This window comes from Solanum pennellii, chromosome 12 (assembly GCF_001406875.1).
Source record: "Solanum pennellii chromosome 12, SPENNV200".
In the NCBI taxonomy this organism is placed as follows: domain Eukaryota; kingdom Viridiplantae; phylum Streptophyta; class Magnoliopsida; order Solanales; family Solanaceae; genus Solanum; species Solanum pennellii.
Genome location: NC_028648.1, coordinates 80,950,063 through 80,967,248, shown reverse-complemented (window position 1 = coordinate 80,967,248; position 17,186 = coordinate 80,950,063). Strand labels below are relative to the sequence as shown.

Genomic DNA, 17,186 nt, shown 5'->3' with positions numbered 1-17,186 from the left:
TTTTCATTTCCCCCCTCTCCCTTCCCTCCATTCTCTCTCTCTCTCTCTCTCTCTCTCTAAGCTTTCTCTCTCTAAACTTTCTCTCTCATCAGCAAAGCCATTTCTGTATCTCATGATGGATGGAGCTCAGCAGTACAATCCTCGAACTGTTGAAGAAGTGTTTAGAGATTTTAAGGGTCGAAGAGCTGCACTTGTCAAAGCCCTTACTACTGGTAAAAAAAAAAAAACTAAACTCAAATTCACGATTTTGATAGTTGATATGTAACCCCTTTTTGATTTTTAGTTGTGGGTTTATTTTTTATTTTTGTTTTGTTTTTGAGTTTTTTTGGGTGCTGTGCTAATTTTTTTTTTGTTTATTGTTGTTGTTTCATGCAAGTATATGACTTTTAACTCACAAATCACAATTTTAACAGTTTTTAAGTAACCCCTTTTTGTTATTTTAGTTTTATTGGGTGTTGTGCTAGTTTGACTTCAATTTGATTTTGTTTGATGTGGGGTTGTTGCAGATGTTGAAGAGTTTTATCAACAATGTGACCCAGGTAAAAAAAGAACTTTTTTCTTTGGGATTGTTGTGTGCATTTTGTTTTGTTATGCTTTTGTTTTTACCGTATGTGTTTTTATATGTGGATGTTGTGGAGTTCCTGGTGCTAGTTTTTCAATGAATTAGTAATCAGTTTGTATATTTATGTTTACATGTTTACTTTTAGGTGAAACCACTTTGCAGTGTTACTGGTTTTTATTGTTCACATCAGATTGCAGTGTTTTACTGGTTCTTTTTGATAGTAAAGTGAATGGTGCATTTTCTCTACCTTTGAAGGTAGGGATAGGGTTTGCGTACACTCTACCCTCCCTAGACCCCATTTTGTGGGATTACACTTGGTATGTTGTTTTTCTTTTGTTGGTTGAAGGGTGCTGTTGTTGGTTGTATGCTTCGAATAACTATTTTAGTCTATTCTTCCTGTTATTGCATTTTACTGATCAGTTATGGAATAGTCATTTAATCCAAGTTTTCTGGAGTTGCTTTGATGTTTCACTTTGCTATTGTGCACTGTCTCAAAGTTTGGTGAAACAGTGACACCTTTTGAATGTCTTTTCTTATCTCTATAGTAGTTTACTAAGTGCAAGAGAAGTCATTTGTAATGTCTTCGTTTAATAGTTCTTGCTAAACTTGGGTTAAGATTTATCGTGGACTTGCAATTTTCGATACTAGACTACCTCATTCTATAATTGTGCAACACAAATATCTCACAGATCTACAAAGCAACCCCTAAGTTCTACAAGTTTATTAAGAATCATCTTAGCAACATTTTAATCAAGTTAGATAACTCTCTTTTAGTTGTTATTTGCCATCTCCCACCAGCATTGGTATGTGTGTATTTGCTTATTGAGACTTAAGTAGATTGGAAGAAATGACCTATGGTTTTTGTCCCCGTTGAGACTTGAATCTTGATCTCCAAGGTTTGCACCCACTTTATTATGCACGAGGCCAGACACTTTGGGTTTCAACTTTCTCTTATGGTCTTGATACTCGGATTCTCTCTTTTTGGATGTAGATTTTATAGATGACAACAAAACAGAGGCATAAATTACAAATGAAGAGTACAAAGAGAACATTAATTCAACTTCAGTACAAAAGCTATTAATAGCTTGCTTAGCCAAGCTTTTGTGAAGAAAAAAGTGCTTTTTAAAATTTTAAAAATGCTTATTTAAGGGAGTTTGAGTGTTTGGCTAAACTTCTAAGTAAAAAGTAATTGGTGTACAACTGAAACACCTTTAAAATTCAGGTCTAGATGGAAGCTCAATGAGTCTTGTAACCAGTGGACAAAGAGAGAAGAAATCCTTGGTCCAAAGGACTGTAGAGAAACCCTAGCTTATGGAGGGTAGGGGGGGTTTGGCCACACGGGTATCATGACATGCGGGCACGACAATGTTGCTAGAAATTTTGAATATTTCAGCTAGCTAAACAAACACATGCTCATGTGAGGAGAATAGGATATAAATTTTGACCCAGTTGCCCACGTTGGATTAAAAGGAAATTACAAGCAATCCATATCTATATGTAGCTATTTTCCAAGGCTACCTTCTACAGTTTCTTTTGATATTTTCAATTTTTCCAGACGCTTTCTTGTCAATGCACAATGTATTGCATAACACTCTTGTGATTTATTCATAACCCAGTCTGAAGCTTAAACTATGTATTTTATTCTCAATCGAATGCAGAGAAGGAGAACCTCTGCCTTTATGGATTTCCCAGTGAAAGTTGGGAAGTCAATTTACCAGCTGAAGAAGTGCCCCCAGAGCTTCCTGAGCCTGCTTTGGGCATAAACTTCGCCCGAGATGGCATGCAAGAGAAGGACTGGCTCTCCTTGGTTGCTGTGCATAGTGATGCGTGGTTACTTTCTGTTGCCTTTTATTTTGGTGCTAGATTTGGGTTTGATAGAGCTGATAGGTATGTTTCTTTTTTTAAAAAGACAAATCACTTTAGTTCAAATGATATCACATCTTTCTAAATTTTGTTGCCACTCAGTATCCAGGCAAAATTTTTGAACTTACAAACTAGAAGATGATTTTCAATATCTATCTCAACTCACTTATGTACTTTCACGCCTTGTAATATTTCCCTGCTGTTTCATCTGGTATGATTTGCAAGTATGTGTCACTGATAAACACAATGGTGCAAGTACATGGCTTGTTAACTTGTGTTATACACATTTATCTTGTATCTAGTTCCTTTCCTATCTCTTCTCTACTTTTATCATATTGTGGAGTTAAACTGATGCAATTATTGTTTCTATTGATTAATCTGTATATTGGGGTTTTTCTTTTTTTCAGCTTTATGGTGTAGGATATCTGCCGACTCCTGTCATTTACTTAATTTATTCCTTATTCTTGCAACTATAACAGCAAGACTGTACTTCTTGGGTTTGAACTCTTAAGTGGGAGTGACTGAGTGAGATCAAGAGCTTTCATTTCTAAAATAAGCTTATTCATATTGTCTAAGTAGCTATTTTTTCTTGAGTTGCAGGAGAAGGTTGTTCAATATGATAAATGATCTCCCTACAATTTTTGAGGTTGTGTCTGGGACAGCCAAGAAACAATCAAAAGACAAGTCATCAATGTCAAATCACAGCAGCACCAAGTCTAAGTCAAACTCAAAGGTATACTTGTGTGACAGATGGAAGTTTTGCCTTTTTTTTGTTTGTTTTTGGATTGAATACGGTAGTGGTACATATTCTTCATAAAAAGCTCATTGCCATGCAGTGTGCACGGGAACATTTTCTAGCATTAATCTTTTATAATTGGACTTACTCCTTATATAGAGTTGGGCAGTCCTCCCCTCATTGACTAGCTATTGGAGGTGTGAGTTAGGTCTCCTCTTAAACTTAGAACTAAGTGGCCCCATCACCAGTTCACCACAATGTCAATTTCCAAGATATCACTATGTGCAACCCACATCGTCTAAATATTTATGGCAACTAAAGCCTACAACTAGATTCTTTTTGTATGAGTGTCTTTAAGTTTGCAAGGGAAAGTGAATTGAGCCCCACGACATCATCTCCCTTCATTATACTCATCCCGCTGAACATGCACTGATTGAATTGATCAGTTACATGTCACTTTATGTGGTGGAGTGGTGTGAAATGGCAGAGTAGCACTTCAAGGTGCTGAAGCGAAGCAGTTGAAGAGAAGTGTGTGCTTCAATGGCAGATTTATTGAAGTGGTGCGTAGCGTGAAGGCGCTTTTCTGTTTTAAAAGGTTTAATTTTAAAGAAAAAGAAGTCAGTGACAGAGACTTCTAATCAGACCTAAGTTTTCAGGTAAGCTTATTCTCTTTTCTTCTCCCTTCTTCTGCTTCTCGATCATTTTTCTTCTTTTGCTTCTTGATCGATATTCAGGCCTTTGGGTTTCTTTTTCTTCTTCTCCAGCGATCTCTGGCCTCTGGTTTTTCTCTATTTCCCTCTGCTGTTTCCTGTGTTTTCTGCTATATTTTGTTCTTTCCTCTACTGTCTGTTCTGTTTTGATGATTTCTGTGTTGCTTATTTTTTTTTATTAACAGTGATTTCTTATTAACAGTGATCATTTTTCCTAAATCTTAACAGATTAAGAAAATGGGTGACCCAGCTTCGAACCATGAGTAACTTTGATTTTGTTTCTCCCAATGGTCTATGGAGGATTTGTGTTATCTACTTTTTATTTTTTAATTTAAACTTTACTTATATTTAGACTCTCTCTATATATATTTTGGACTTCTTTTACTTTAAATTGCTCATCACTTCAATGAAGCGAGCACTTCACTTATAGTCTGAAGCAAGGCCTTGTCGCCTTTTTCTCACTTCATACTTTCCTGAACATTGCCATAGATAGACTGCATAAAGTCAAGCTTCACTTTGAGAGGGTCAAGAGTATAATAATTTATCAATTTTCTAAAGTTGTTAGCATCTTCAGGTTCGGTAAATCTTTTAGCAAAAAGGTAACCACCGCATTCGATCTTGATATCTACGAGTGCACATGCCTTACAACAACCAATGTGTCATTGATTGAAACTAGGTTGAGTAGTAGTAGAGGATGATGGTAACTTGTCAACGATGCAAATAGACCTAAATTTAACCTATACATTTCTTAAAGTTTAGGCTATTTTTGGCGTTGAGCCTTAGAAGATCACTCTCGCACCTCAAGGTTAGGCCTACATGATGAGGACTCACCAACTTCTCAAAGATGCATGGTGAGTCCACATCATGTATGTGCGGTAGAGAGGTTCTTTCCAAAGACTCTTAACTCTATTGCAACAATCAGTATGTGCAGTAAAAAGCAGAAGCAAGACAATATAAGAATAAAGCTACTACTACGAGACACCACTAAGTCTAAACTCTTCGGGAAGCAAGAGAGCAATTCACCAGCTATGGTTTGAGTTCGTCAAGCTCTATGGTGAATTGCTACATGAAATTGCTCAATATAATCCCAATTTATATGTAATATGAAGCATATGACAAAAACAGTTATTGGTGTGGGGCTTGGTTTACTTCCCCTTGTGAGTTTAGAGACACACATATAAAAGAAGTTAGTTGTGGGCTTCGGTTGCCATAAAGAGTTCGACGATGTGTGTTACACATAGTGAATCTTGTAAATTAACTTGTAGTGATGGGCCATGTGGAACTTAGTTCGAGGGGGAGATAGTTGGGTGTACAAACAAGGTCCTGTTTCGGTAGCCAAAGATTGGGAAGCTACATATAAGGTATATGACCTCTTAATGATGTGTGGCTTTTTGAGGAAAATTATGCGGGCTCAACCCAAAATGGTCAATATCCATCATTTTTATGAGGGTTTTTGGGTTGTCTTAGCCCATAACTAGTATTAGAGCAAAATGCACCTCACCTGATGCTGGCCCCCAAATTAGATAGCCACTGCTCCAAATGTCTATCCCCCCCCCCCCAAAACACACACACACGTTGGTCATGAGGTTAGCCATTGAAGAATGAAAAAGTCTCACATTGGTGGTTTAAATGAGATGGGTGGTCTCTTTAGAAGACTTGAGCAATCTTGCTCCCTTTGAGCTAACTTTTGGGTTTGAGTTAGGCTCAAGATACATTTTTTTACATGGTATCAGGCTCATGTCCATTCCAATTTATGATATACCAATGTTGTTGAGCACCCATATTAATTTGTTTTGGACTGAGGCTTGGTGTTAAGTCCCTCATCAATAGGATGATGAAATTTGGACTCCTTTAATGGACTTAGGCAATCCTCTCCTAATGAATTAGGTTTTGGGGTTGAATTAAGCCTAAGATTCATTCCTTTACATGTCATAAATGATATACTTAGATTTTTTTAAATTTTTTGAAAAGAGCCAACTTGTATTATAAACAAAGAATACACCGAGTGTTCTAATACTTACAGCTAGAACTAAAGAAGAAAATGCCTCTCACTGAGGACAATGTTCTGCTGGATCTATAGAGGTACTGTAGAATCAGATGTTGGTTCGATAGTTTCTGGCTATTGAGCAAATTCAATGGAATGGGTTCCTCAACATTTAAGGATCCCACTTCTTTGTTTCCTTGCTCTGCATACATCTAACTCTAATCTACTGTCCACTTGGATGATTGACATAGCATCATCATCCCTTGGTGTCACATCCTGTGGCTCTTGATCAAGTCCTTTTCCATCGATTTGTAAATCCATTGATGGAGGTTCAAAAGGACTTTCTCCTCTGATATGTTGAAGGATCTGAGCTCCTTTAGTTTGGTTTCCTAGTATCTCAACAATAAAAGGATAAGAGGGCCTTTTGAAGGATGTGTGGGATGCACCCCTCACGTGACACATGTTTGGACAGCTGTATAATTCTTCAGCTTCTCTTACCTTCAATCTGACCCATTTTAGATGATTCTGGAGCTCTGTTTGTATCCATCCGCTGCAGAGATCTCCAATATCTTGAAGGATCTTTTGAGACCAAAACAGAGTGGAAGTCCTACCAGTCTGACCAAACTTCCTTCAGGCTTTCCTAGATGGAGTTTGAGAATGGCATCTACCAGTCTAAGTTGGAATTTCTGAGATTTCTAGAACCATTTCCCTTCAGTTCATGGTCTGCAGCTGTTGTTGGAAACTCAGAGAAACTGATTGCATCCCATCTCATATATTAATGTCATGGTGGTTTTTCCAGGAGCTATTTGCTCGTCAGCAAATCTCAGAAAGATGTACACTCTGTATCTCCTCTGATAGGCGTCCTACCATGCCCCTATCCAGTGGTTCATTCTGAGCTTTTCTGGCATCTTCAGGAACAATTAAGAATTTCCCATTCCTGTTTGCCCTAGCAGCATTCATTTCTCTGGTAGACCATTTATTATTCTTGACAGTATCTGCATAAAGGAGCCCTTCCTCTGTGGTTTGATGTAATAGGTTGGATGTCCTTACCTTTTTGACATCTATGAAATCGGCTAGCTAAAATATCCAACCACCCTGAATGAAAGTCTATTTTTGGTATTATTAATGTTTTCCTCTTTCCTTGCACATATAATGATACTGAAGTTACAACCAAATTAGTTTCAAGTTTCTTGAAAAGAAAAACTCAGTAATGGTTGTGGAATTTCCATCTCCTGACAGAGTTCCTCTCTTCCTTCAGAGTGTCCACTCCATTTCTTTTGACTGAAGCTAGCCCTTGTCATCATGTTTCAACCTCTTTTCACCCATTGTACCAAGTCTCAGCCCTTGAGACCTTCCTTGTGATGTCAAAAGATTTAAAGTCTATTGCAAATAAATGACAACGCCACTCATGGCGAAAATCGAAATGAGTGAGATTGAAGAAGGGTGAGAGAATTCCGATGACAATTTACTTAGATTTATGCCTATTAGATTCTTGAATCATGGGTGTGAGTTTCTTCGGCATTTACCTCTCAATTTCAGCATTGTAATTGTACCTCCAGTATTTAATACCTTATTTTTCTTATGTAAAATAGCACCCTATTTGCTTCAAGATTTAGTCTAATGAGGGTTGTCAATGACGTTGCAAATTTCCTTTTGGTCTTCAAGATGTGGCTGGATATTTCAATGGATTAAATGCACTTTGTTCAATTATGTTCTTGGTTTTTCCTGGCCCTTATCTCACTGGTGGCTGTGTATGTCTTTCAGCTCATGAACCAAATTTTATCAGTTTTTCCAACCAACATTAATGGAGATTGAGTAGAGGCTAACTTAGCCCACTTAGTCCTTGAAGATTTGTGGGTTATTTCTAATTAAGCCATCCTCAAACTTTTTCTATTCAGGTTTATTGTGGCATTTGATACTTCTTAGTTTTATTGTGTCGATATTATTCTGTAAAAACTGCAAGTGGAATTACCATTTTTAACCTCATATGATCTGATCACAGGTGGCACAACGTGGTTCTGAATCTCAGATCAAGTATTCAAGACCACAACCAAAAGATGACGATGAAGATGGTTTGGATGAAGATGACGAGCAAGGAGAAACACTATGTGGTGCTTGCGGTGAAAACTATGCATCTGATGAATTCTGGATCTGCTGTGACATATGTGAGGTATGGTTCCATGGGAAGTGTGTTAAAATCACTCCTGCCAGGGCTGAGCATATCAAGCAGTACAAGTGCCCATCTTGCACCAGCAGCAAGAGAACACGCCCTTGATTGCACCTGCGTTATTGAGGTTCATCCTTTGTGAAGTCATGAAAACTGTTAAGATCTTTTCGCGGTATGAGAAGTGGATTTCTTATGGGAAGCTCTTCGATGCCATATGTTCTATTCTACATTACAATTATCTATTATCTATTATCTAGTTGCAAGAATGTTGTTGTCTAGCGTCTTTTTCTAGTATGTCGTGCTGTGAATGATGTAGGTTGCCACTCTAAATTAGTCGTGTAGGTTGAAGTTATTGTGTCATGACTGTTCAAATCTCAAGTAGTTGTCTCTGTACTGTTGAGGGAAGCCATTTTTCTCAGTTATGTGATGTTAAGAAGATGCTGTTCTTCCCCAAATTTGTTTTGTCAATCTTTTGTTTCCTGTGGCCTGCAATTTTTTTTGTTCCCTCTCCCCTCTTATTTGATTCATTCTGAAGTAGCTGATACAGTTCAGTGCACGAAGCATCTTGTGTTTACGTGGGTTCGGGAAAGGACTGTATGCAAGGGATGTAATGTGGTTAGTACATCTTAATTCTTGAAGCAACAAGTCTAGCTGTGTATTTGATTAAGCTATTGCCTATATTTTTTTTTTGGTTTTCTATCTCATGTGTTGTGTTTGTTTTGAAGTTCAACTAATTTGGATTTACGCTTAAAAGTTCCACTTTGGAGGGTAAAGTGTATGGTGACTCCATATCTGAACTCGAACGTAAGACTCCTTTTGATTTTACCATAACCTTTGTGTGATGATGAATACTTTGCTATTAAATTTTGCTCTTTTCTCTTTTTGTTTTCGTAAAAGGAAAATATATCGCTCTTTTTGGAAGGAACTATACTAAATAACGCCACATAAAATTGAACAAACAGAGTATATATTATGGAATCGTTTGGTTAGGAAAGAAGTTACTTTGAGATTATAACATGATGATCTAATAAAGATGGAATTATTTGGTGAATTGATTTTTAGTTGACTAAAAATGGGATATGTTTTGGATATTAATATAATGCATGTGTTTGGTGTATACTAAGATAACTTGTTTTCTTTTTTTTTGTTTTTTTGTTTTTTTCTTATTCCCAATATAAACTTGAATTTTTTTAAAGACTTTGGGGTAAGAGCCTTGAAAGAGGGCATCTTTCAAGGCATCTTTAACATTTTAGTGTTTTATCTCGGGATTAAGTTATTTCAAAATTATTATTTTTTTCTCAATATCGAATAAAATAATATCACAATTATAATTGAAAGGGTAGGTTTTGTTAGGAGCCATCAATGAGTGACCTAACCTATGACCAATGGTTGTTGTCTCTTCATGAAAGACAAAGACGATCACACTTTGTAGTCCTATGCTGATGTAACAAAAAAAATTCAATTTGATCAATTTAAATTTATATTAAAAAGTTTTATATTAATAGTAAAATGATTTTATTTTCGAAATTCGACCTCAAGATTTATAATTGAAAACAAAGTAATACTCCTCACCTCATTACAATCTTTAGTGGTGATCCTGTAAATTTGATATCTTTTTCCTTTGCTTCTCATTTAGGGTTTTGATATTTCCTTCCAGACTCTATTGATTTGAATTTACATTGAAATGTCTTATTATGGGAATAAAACGCTCTCTATTAAAAGCAAATATATTCATGAATTTCGACTCAGCACCTCTCATTAATAAAATCTTTGATGACAATCTCAAAATATCAAATATATAGTACTATATAATTGCACTCTTCACCAACAAACAAGTGACAGTGTTGTGTTTAACATTATCTTTAAGTTAGGCAATTTGTAGTTCTTAGAATTTGTTTTAGTATTATAATACTTTTTGACTTTTATCATATTTAAAATTTGTTTTCGTCATAAACAACACAATCATTTTTTATGATTTTTTTTTTTTTGAAACTTGAGCTAAATTCATTTATAACCATTCCCCCCCACAACTCCTTTTTAGGCTTTTTCAACCAACCATTTTGACATAAAAAGTGGCTATCTTCCAAATCCATTTGACATAAAAGTGGCTTATAAAAAGGTCATGGTATTGGGTCCCCAAAACAAGAGCCTAAAGAAACCACCTTTCCAAATTGCTACATAAAAGAGTAAATTCTTCACATAATCACATGTATATATCATTGCTAATCAAAGGACCACTTTTTTATTTTGTTTTTTGTTAGTTGTTGATAAAAAGAAAAAAACAAGAACATATTTACCTTGAAAAGGAGAGAATACAACAAGGCCAAAAATGTTCCATAATGTAATGATCATACGTTTGTAATGCATTGTATATCTCTGAATAATTCTCGCTCTTTTACTCTTTCTCTGAACGTCGATTAGTGTTCTTAGTTTTTATCTTTGATACCCAAAAAAAAGTTCAAACATAATGCTTTAGAAGTGTATTGATTTTTACTTTTGATTTCATCCATAGATTGATTATTCCAATAATATATAGATATGTGAAGATGTAACAAGAGGCCAATCCTCAATTTACACTAAAAAGTTTCAACCTTTCATAGATTGGAACATCTCTAATTATAGATAGGGTAGTAGTGAGACAAAGTAAGACAACATGAAATACAAAAAAGAAAATTTAACATAAACATTGCTATAACATAACATTGCAACTACCTTTTTTACAAAAATTTACATTAGGTTAGGTAAAAACATAAGAAAAAGAAAACTTCAAAAGGATTCTAAATATAGAACATCTTCTCCATCTACCCTTTTCTTTAGGTTTAAACCATTGTTATCTCACTAGCCCGACTACTCTGGATTCGCGCCATATAAACACTGGCCAAACTAATTCAGATTCGTCGTGTGTTCAGAATGGCTCCATTTTCCCTCATTGGTATCTGTGCCTCTATGTCAATCCAAGATTTCATCAAACAAAGGTTTCTTGATTCTTGGTGGATAGTTTCTTGAGGAACTCATAAGTAGTGATCATAGTTATTGCAGACATGGACATTGATGCCCATCTTGGACCTAATCCTCTATAACAAGCACTAAATCCACCTTCCTTCACTAAATTCTTCACTGTTTGTAAAACTGTTGGTGTTCTCCTACTACTACTACTGCTGCTGCAACAATCATCATCTAATACTTGTAATCTCGTTTTCACGGTGTCGAGTGGCATTGTAACTAATGCAGACACTCCACTAGCCATAGCTGCACTCACTCCTTGAACAGCAAGCATTGCCTTCCCATCTGGCTTATAACCGCCCTCGTTGTCTTTCTTGCAACAATAGCAACCAATTGAGCCCCAAACCAATCTATGAGCTATAGAGTATGAACCCCACCACACTGCATTTGAAGGTGCATAAGTCAGTATTGAAATGCCAAATCCTCTATACAATCCCCTCAAACCATCACTACGAATAATCTTCCTAAACGCGTCAATCCCACCGCTATAACATTTCAATCCAACAACACCACAACTAGAATTCCCACTTCCTTGAACCATCAACCTCTGACTCACAACATCAATTGGTGTCCACACCAATTGAGCTGCCATCGCCGCGCTTAGCCCAGCAGCAGCACTAGCAATAGTCGAAGACGATGCCTCGGAGAATCCCAACTGAACAGTTGCAGTTCCAACACTACTTTTAGTCACTTCAAGTGCCCCCATGTAAAGTGCTCTAGCAGGAATAGTCCCTGTTAGAGAAGTACCAAATCCCCTATAAAATCCTCTATACCCTTCATTCCTCAACATAGATCCTGCCATTTTTAAACATGGAATTTGACTACTCATAACTTGCTGCCTAGTTTTCAACACTACAATTGGATAAAGTGCACCTGAAACACCAGAAAAAAGCGCAGCTCCCAAGAAAAAAAACTTAGATTTGTCAAGCATCTCCCAATTCACATCAGCAGGTAGATGTATTTTTGAACCTGAACCATCCTCCTCCATACTCACACTCATTTTCCACCACTCCCCAAATCAGCAAAAAAATTCCAAAATCAACAAAAGAAAAATTAATCTTTATATCAAATCCACTAACTAAAAACTCCCTTCAAATCAAATATCCCCAAATATCACCACCCAATCAAGAACAAACAAACAAACAAACAAAACCTCCATGAACGTAAAATCAAGAAGAGATCAAGCAAACAAAAAAACAAAAACTAAAACCACCCCTCATACTAACATCCCAAGATCTCAAATGGGTCAAGCTCAGATCAACAAAAAGCTACACATACATACAGAATTCACAATGTATACACTATACCATCTATCTATCTATCTATTTACTGTATCATTTTTTCTGTTTTCTTTTCCTGTTTTGTAGATGCAAAAGATTTGAGAGCTAAACTTGAATCAACACAAACTAAAACTCAACCCCATCAAAGAGTTTTTTTGAGAATTTGTGAACAAAAGTTTCGATATTTTATAGTGATAGTGAAGAGGTGGGTGGCGGAACAATGGAGAAATGAAAGAAAAAAGAAGAGAGGGTTATGGTATTATATTGAAACTGAGGGTTATGTTTTTGGATATGGACACGTGTCAGTCAAAATCTGAAAATACACTTACCATAACCCTCACACTCTTATCATGGGTCTATAATCCCCGTCTCGGTAAATACTTATCCGCATCGAGATATTATATCATATGATATTAAAAAAAAAAGTTATGAATATAAGTGATATAATAGGATATACTAATTTACACGTATTATGCACATGTTAGCTTGATTTTAAAAATTGTATAATATCACAGTAAGTATTTATCTATATCAAGTTGATATCAAATTATATAAAAAATTATCTTTGGTAAGTAACAAATTACACGTATTATGTATTTTTTTAACTTGATCGAATAATATCTCAAATAAGTATTTATCTGTGTCAAGTTGATATCAAATTTTCTAAATTTGTCATTGGAAAATAAACAATAAGATAAAATTTACACGTATTATGTATCTTTTAACTTAATAACAACTCAGGTTAATATTTATTTGTATCAGTTGATATCAAATTATCTAAAGTTGGTAAGTTATATAATAAGGGTATAATTTACACGTATTATATATCTTTTAACTTGATCTAAAATCGGATAACATCTCAGATAAGTACTCATTTGTATCAAGTTGATATGAAATTATCTAAATTTGTCATTGAAAAGTAATATAACAAGATAAAATTTACATGTATTATATATCTTTAACTTGATCGAAAAATAGGATAAAATCTCAGAGAGGTACTTATTTGTATTAAGTTGATATCTAATTGTCCTTGGTAAGTAATATAATAGGATATAATTTACACGTATTATGTATTTATTAGTTTGATCTAAAAAATGAATTATATCTTAGTGAGTACTTATTTGTATCAACCTGATATCAAATTATCTAAATTTGTCGTTGGTAAGCAATATAATAGGATATTTATCAAGTTAATCTCAAATTATCTAAATTTATCATTGGCAAAGTAATATAAAAGATATAATTTACACGTACTATGCACATGTTTGTTTGATCTAAAAATTTGATAATATCTTAGTAAGTATTTATATATATTGAGTTGATATTAAATAATTATTTAAAATTTAGCAATGGTAAGTAATATAATAGATAAATTTTACACATATTATATATCTTTTAACTTAATTTAAAAATCGAATAGCATCTTAAATAAATACTTACTAGTATCAAGTTGATATTAAATTATCTAAATTTGTCGTTGGAAAGTAACATAATAAGATAAAAGTTACACGTATTATATATTTTTTAACTTAATCTAAAAATCGAATAACATCTCATATAAGTACTTATTTGCATCAAGTTGATATCAAATTATCTAAATTTGTCATTGATAAGCAGTATAATAAGATATAATTACACGTATTATGTAACTATTAGCTTGATCTAAAAAAGAATAATATCTTAGTGAGTACTTATATCATGTTGATATTAAAAATCTAAATTTGTCGTTGGTAAGTTATATAATAGGATTTAATTTACACGTATTATTTATCTTTTTAGAATTAAATTGGAAATTGAGTAACATCTTAGTAAGTACTTATTTGTATCAGGTTTTAATATCAAATTGTCTAGATTTATTATTGGTAAGAAATGTAATAGGATATAATTTACACGTATTATGTAATATTAATTTAATCTAAAAGTTGGATAACATCTCATTGAGTAGTGAGTACTTATCTATATCAAGTTGATTTCAAATTATCCAAATTTATCGTTGATAAGTAGTATATTAGGACATAATTTACCCGTATTATGCACATGTTTGTTTGATCAAAAATCGAATAACATCTTAGTAAGTATTTATCTGTATCGAGTTGATATTCAATAATTATATAAAAATTATCATTGAAAAGTAATATAACAAGATAAATTTTATGCGTATTATGTATCTATAACTTAATCTAAAGTCGAATAACATCTCAGATAAATACTTACTTATATCAAGTTGATATTAAATTATCGAAATTTATCGTTGATAAGTAATATAATAAGATATAATTTTCACGTATCATTGTGTTTGTTATATTTGAATTTGCATATACATTTCTAAGATTAATATATAATAAGTTCGTTTACTTATCTTTCAAAAGCTAAAAATATTTACTTTTAAAAAAATATTCAAAATATCGTGACAGTTTTATCAAGCTTTTAAAAAAATTAACTTTATGTTATAATTTAAATTTGTCATATCACATTAACCGAATAAGAGCAACCCTCTCTTCTCATCACTTTCTTTTCCTAATATGAATCTTATATTATCAACAGCAAAAAATTAACTCAACCTAGTATAATCGCTCACATAATTATTCTTCAAAAGACAAAAATCGTTATTGTAATCTGATAACTTATCTTTTAAAAGCGTAATAAGTCAACGTATACAGAGATTACAAGATTTTTTATGTACTTATAAAATTAATAAATATTTTAATATATTTTACATACTTCTAATATATAACCATATAAAATTTTAAAAAATTATTTTATTTAGACTTCTTATTTATCTAAATTAAAATAAATAAATAAATAAGATTAAAAATAATAATATTTTATTATACTATATAGATAAAAATATTTTAATTTGTGTGGGATTGTGTGCAATAATAACTGACATTGAGATTGGGCCAGGCTGCTCTTGTTGATTGCATAAACTGTGGGTAAACAGGTGGCTAACACCAGTGGGCTGCCTCACCACTTTTCCCATCCCCATATGCCTGTTGGCTAACCCTTCCGTCTTTTTTTTATTTTTCATTCGATGTTAATTTTTTAGGTAAAATGCTTTTTAATAGATTTCGATTTCTTATTTGAAAAGATTCAAGTTCGAGATCACAAGTTAAAAACGAAGTAATTATTATTCGATCACAATTCAAACTGGATACTTATTATCCTTTTCTATCTTTTTTTATTTTTTCACTCGGGTTTGGAAAATTCCGCATTAGGAGTATTAGTGTTTGTCTTTTTGGTTGCTCATTTGGTGTATGGTATTTGTAGTGAAATCCGACTTAATTCGAATTCATGCGGAAAATGATATCACATTGAAGGGAAAATGCTCGTAAAGGTGATTTTTTTATATGAAGAGATTTAAATTCGAGACTATGAGTAAAGTATGAAGAACAACTTACTACTCTCTACCACAACAGTTATTGGTCCCTTATTATCTTTTTCTGTGTGTTTTTCTACGCTCGGTTTTAGAATTGGAAAATTCCATATTAGAGCGTGTGAATGTTTTTCTTTTTTCGATTTCTAATCGGCGTCCAATGTTTATATTCGAACCCGACTAAACTTGAATTAACGCTGGAAAGTCCACATTTGGAGTAAAGCATTGGCGTTTTCTAACAAAAAATGACTTTTTACGAGCGAAATTCGAACATGAAACATCCTGTTAAAAATGAAGAAATACTTACCACTCCATCACAACTCTTATTGGTTCGGGATATAAAATTACTAATCATTTAGACTTTGCATAGAGGAATTTAGATGTATATATTTTTTATTGCTCATTGAGAATGTGAGATTTTTCTTTTCTTTTCAAAGAATTTGTATTATATTCCACTTGTCACTTCTCCATTCGTTTAATGGAAAATTAACAACTTCTTGGGGTTATCATGGAATTAATTGTTCATAATTTATGGTCAAATTACATATTAATTTTCTTTATTCACATGCTAATATTCCACATATTCCTAGGTGGAATTTCATTATGTTCATTAGGGAATATATGGTATATATTATTTTATCAAAAAGAACATATTGTCTCAAATGGTATATTTATAAAAACATTTATATATAATCTAAACAGAAGTGAGAGGTAAAGGGTGTGGATAGTGGGTACTGACGTTACGAGGATGAAGATGATGCTTGTTGGTGGACAGAACACAATTAAAGTAGAATGTCATCGCTCGTAAAAAAGAACTCATCGAAAAAAACATTTTTCGTATTTTTCTAGAGAGTATTTTTATCTATACCGTTATGTTTGTTTTGATACAACAATGATCTTAGAGGTATTGTGATGCTTTCAAACTTTTTTGACTTTATTTTCTTTATTCCCCACTTGTTTATAAGAAAATAAACTAACGATTAGAAATTCAAGATCGCTCATTTAAAAAATTATTTAATGTAATTTAGTGTTATTTATCTATTGGGTACCCAACCATAATGTAATTGGGCCAAATGCAGGCCCATAAGTCTTAACCCAACAAAATGTGATAATAGGCCCAAAGTAGCAAAAGCCTTTTTAACATGCAAGACAATTAGAGTGATGTCATCTCTTTGGGCCAACCAATCTAAATCTTCTTTATTATGTCATCTATTTTACCAATATTAACAACACAAATTAACAAAAAGTAGAATTTTATTTGATTTTCTAATCAAATAATCAAATACTAATTGTTTGGTATACTATCTAGTTGTATATAAAGAATTGCTTGAAATCGTCTTCTTTTCCCGGAGAAGAAGCAATGACGGTATCTGGGGAATAAGCATCGGCTAACTCTGTGCCAGCAGCCGCGGTAATACAGAGACTTCACAAGCTAGTTATATAAAAAAATATATATTATAATCGCTCGTTTTAAATTTTCACGTTGTTAATAATCCTACTTTATTTCA

At 33.5% G+C, this 17,186-nt stretch overlaps 2 protein-coding genes across 3 annotated transcripts; one reads left to right on the top strand and one right to left on the bottom strand.

Annotated features, from left to right (window-relative positions):
• On the top strand, nucleotides 1-8,500 carry LOC107007536 (PHD finger protein ALFIN-LIKE 4-like). 2 transcript variants are annotated; one of them, XM_015206201.2, is made up of 5 exons: nucleotides 1-212; nucleotides 507-539; nucleotides 2,221-2,449; nucleotides 3,026-3,158; nucleotides 7,858-8,500. In XM_015206201.2, the coding sequence occupies exons 1-5, from the start codon at nucleotides 113-115 to the stop codon at nucleotides 8,128-8,130; spliced, it is 768 nt and encodes a 255-aa protein (XP_015061687.1). In that variant the 5' UTR covers nucleotides 1-112; the 3' UTR covers nucleotides 8,131-8,500. The 2 variants fall into 2 exon arrangements, with proteins under 2 accessions (XP_015061687.1, XP_027769506.1); XM_027913705.1 differs by lacking the exon at nucleotides 507-539.
• A 2,181-nt stretch (nucleotides 8,501-10,681) lies between these two features.
• LOC107005515 (solute carrier family 25 member 44-like) lies at nucleotides 10,682-12,551 on the bottom strand. The gene has a single exon (XM_015204127.2). It carries the CDS (start codon nucleotides 12,023-12,025, stop codon nucleotides 10,988-10,990), a length of 1,038 nt encoding a protein of 345 aa, XP_015059613.1. The 5' UTR covers nucleotides 12,026-12,551; the 3' UTR covers nucleotides 10,682-10,987.
• Between the last annotated feature and the right edge of the window lie 4,635 nt (nucleotides 12,552-17,186).

Bases quoted from the DNA above. Each gene is read 5' to 3' on its own strand.
- LOC107007536 (XM_015206201.2), top strand. From the start codon at position 113: ATGATGGATGGAGCTCAGCAGTACAATCCTCGAACTGTTGAAGAAGTG. The intron at 540-2,220 runs GTAAAAAAAGAA...AATCGAATGCAG, and splicing joins TTATCAACAATGTGACCCAG to AGAAGGAGAACCTCTGCCTT. The intron at 2,450-3,025 runs GTATGTTTCTTT...CTTGAGTTGCAG, and splicing joins GGGTTTGATAGAGCTGATAG to GAGAAGGTTGTTCAATATGA.
- LOC107005515 (XM_015204127.2), bottom strand. From the start codon at position 12,025: ATGAGTGTGAGTATGGAGGAGGATGGTTCAGGTTCAAAAATACATCTA.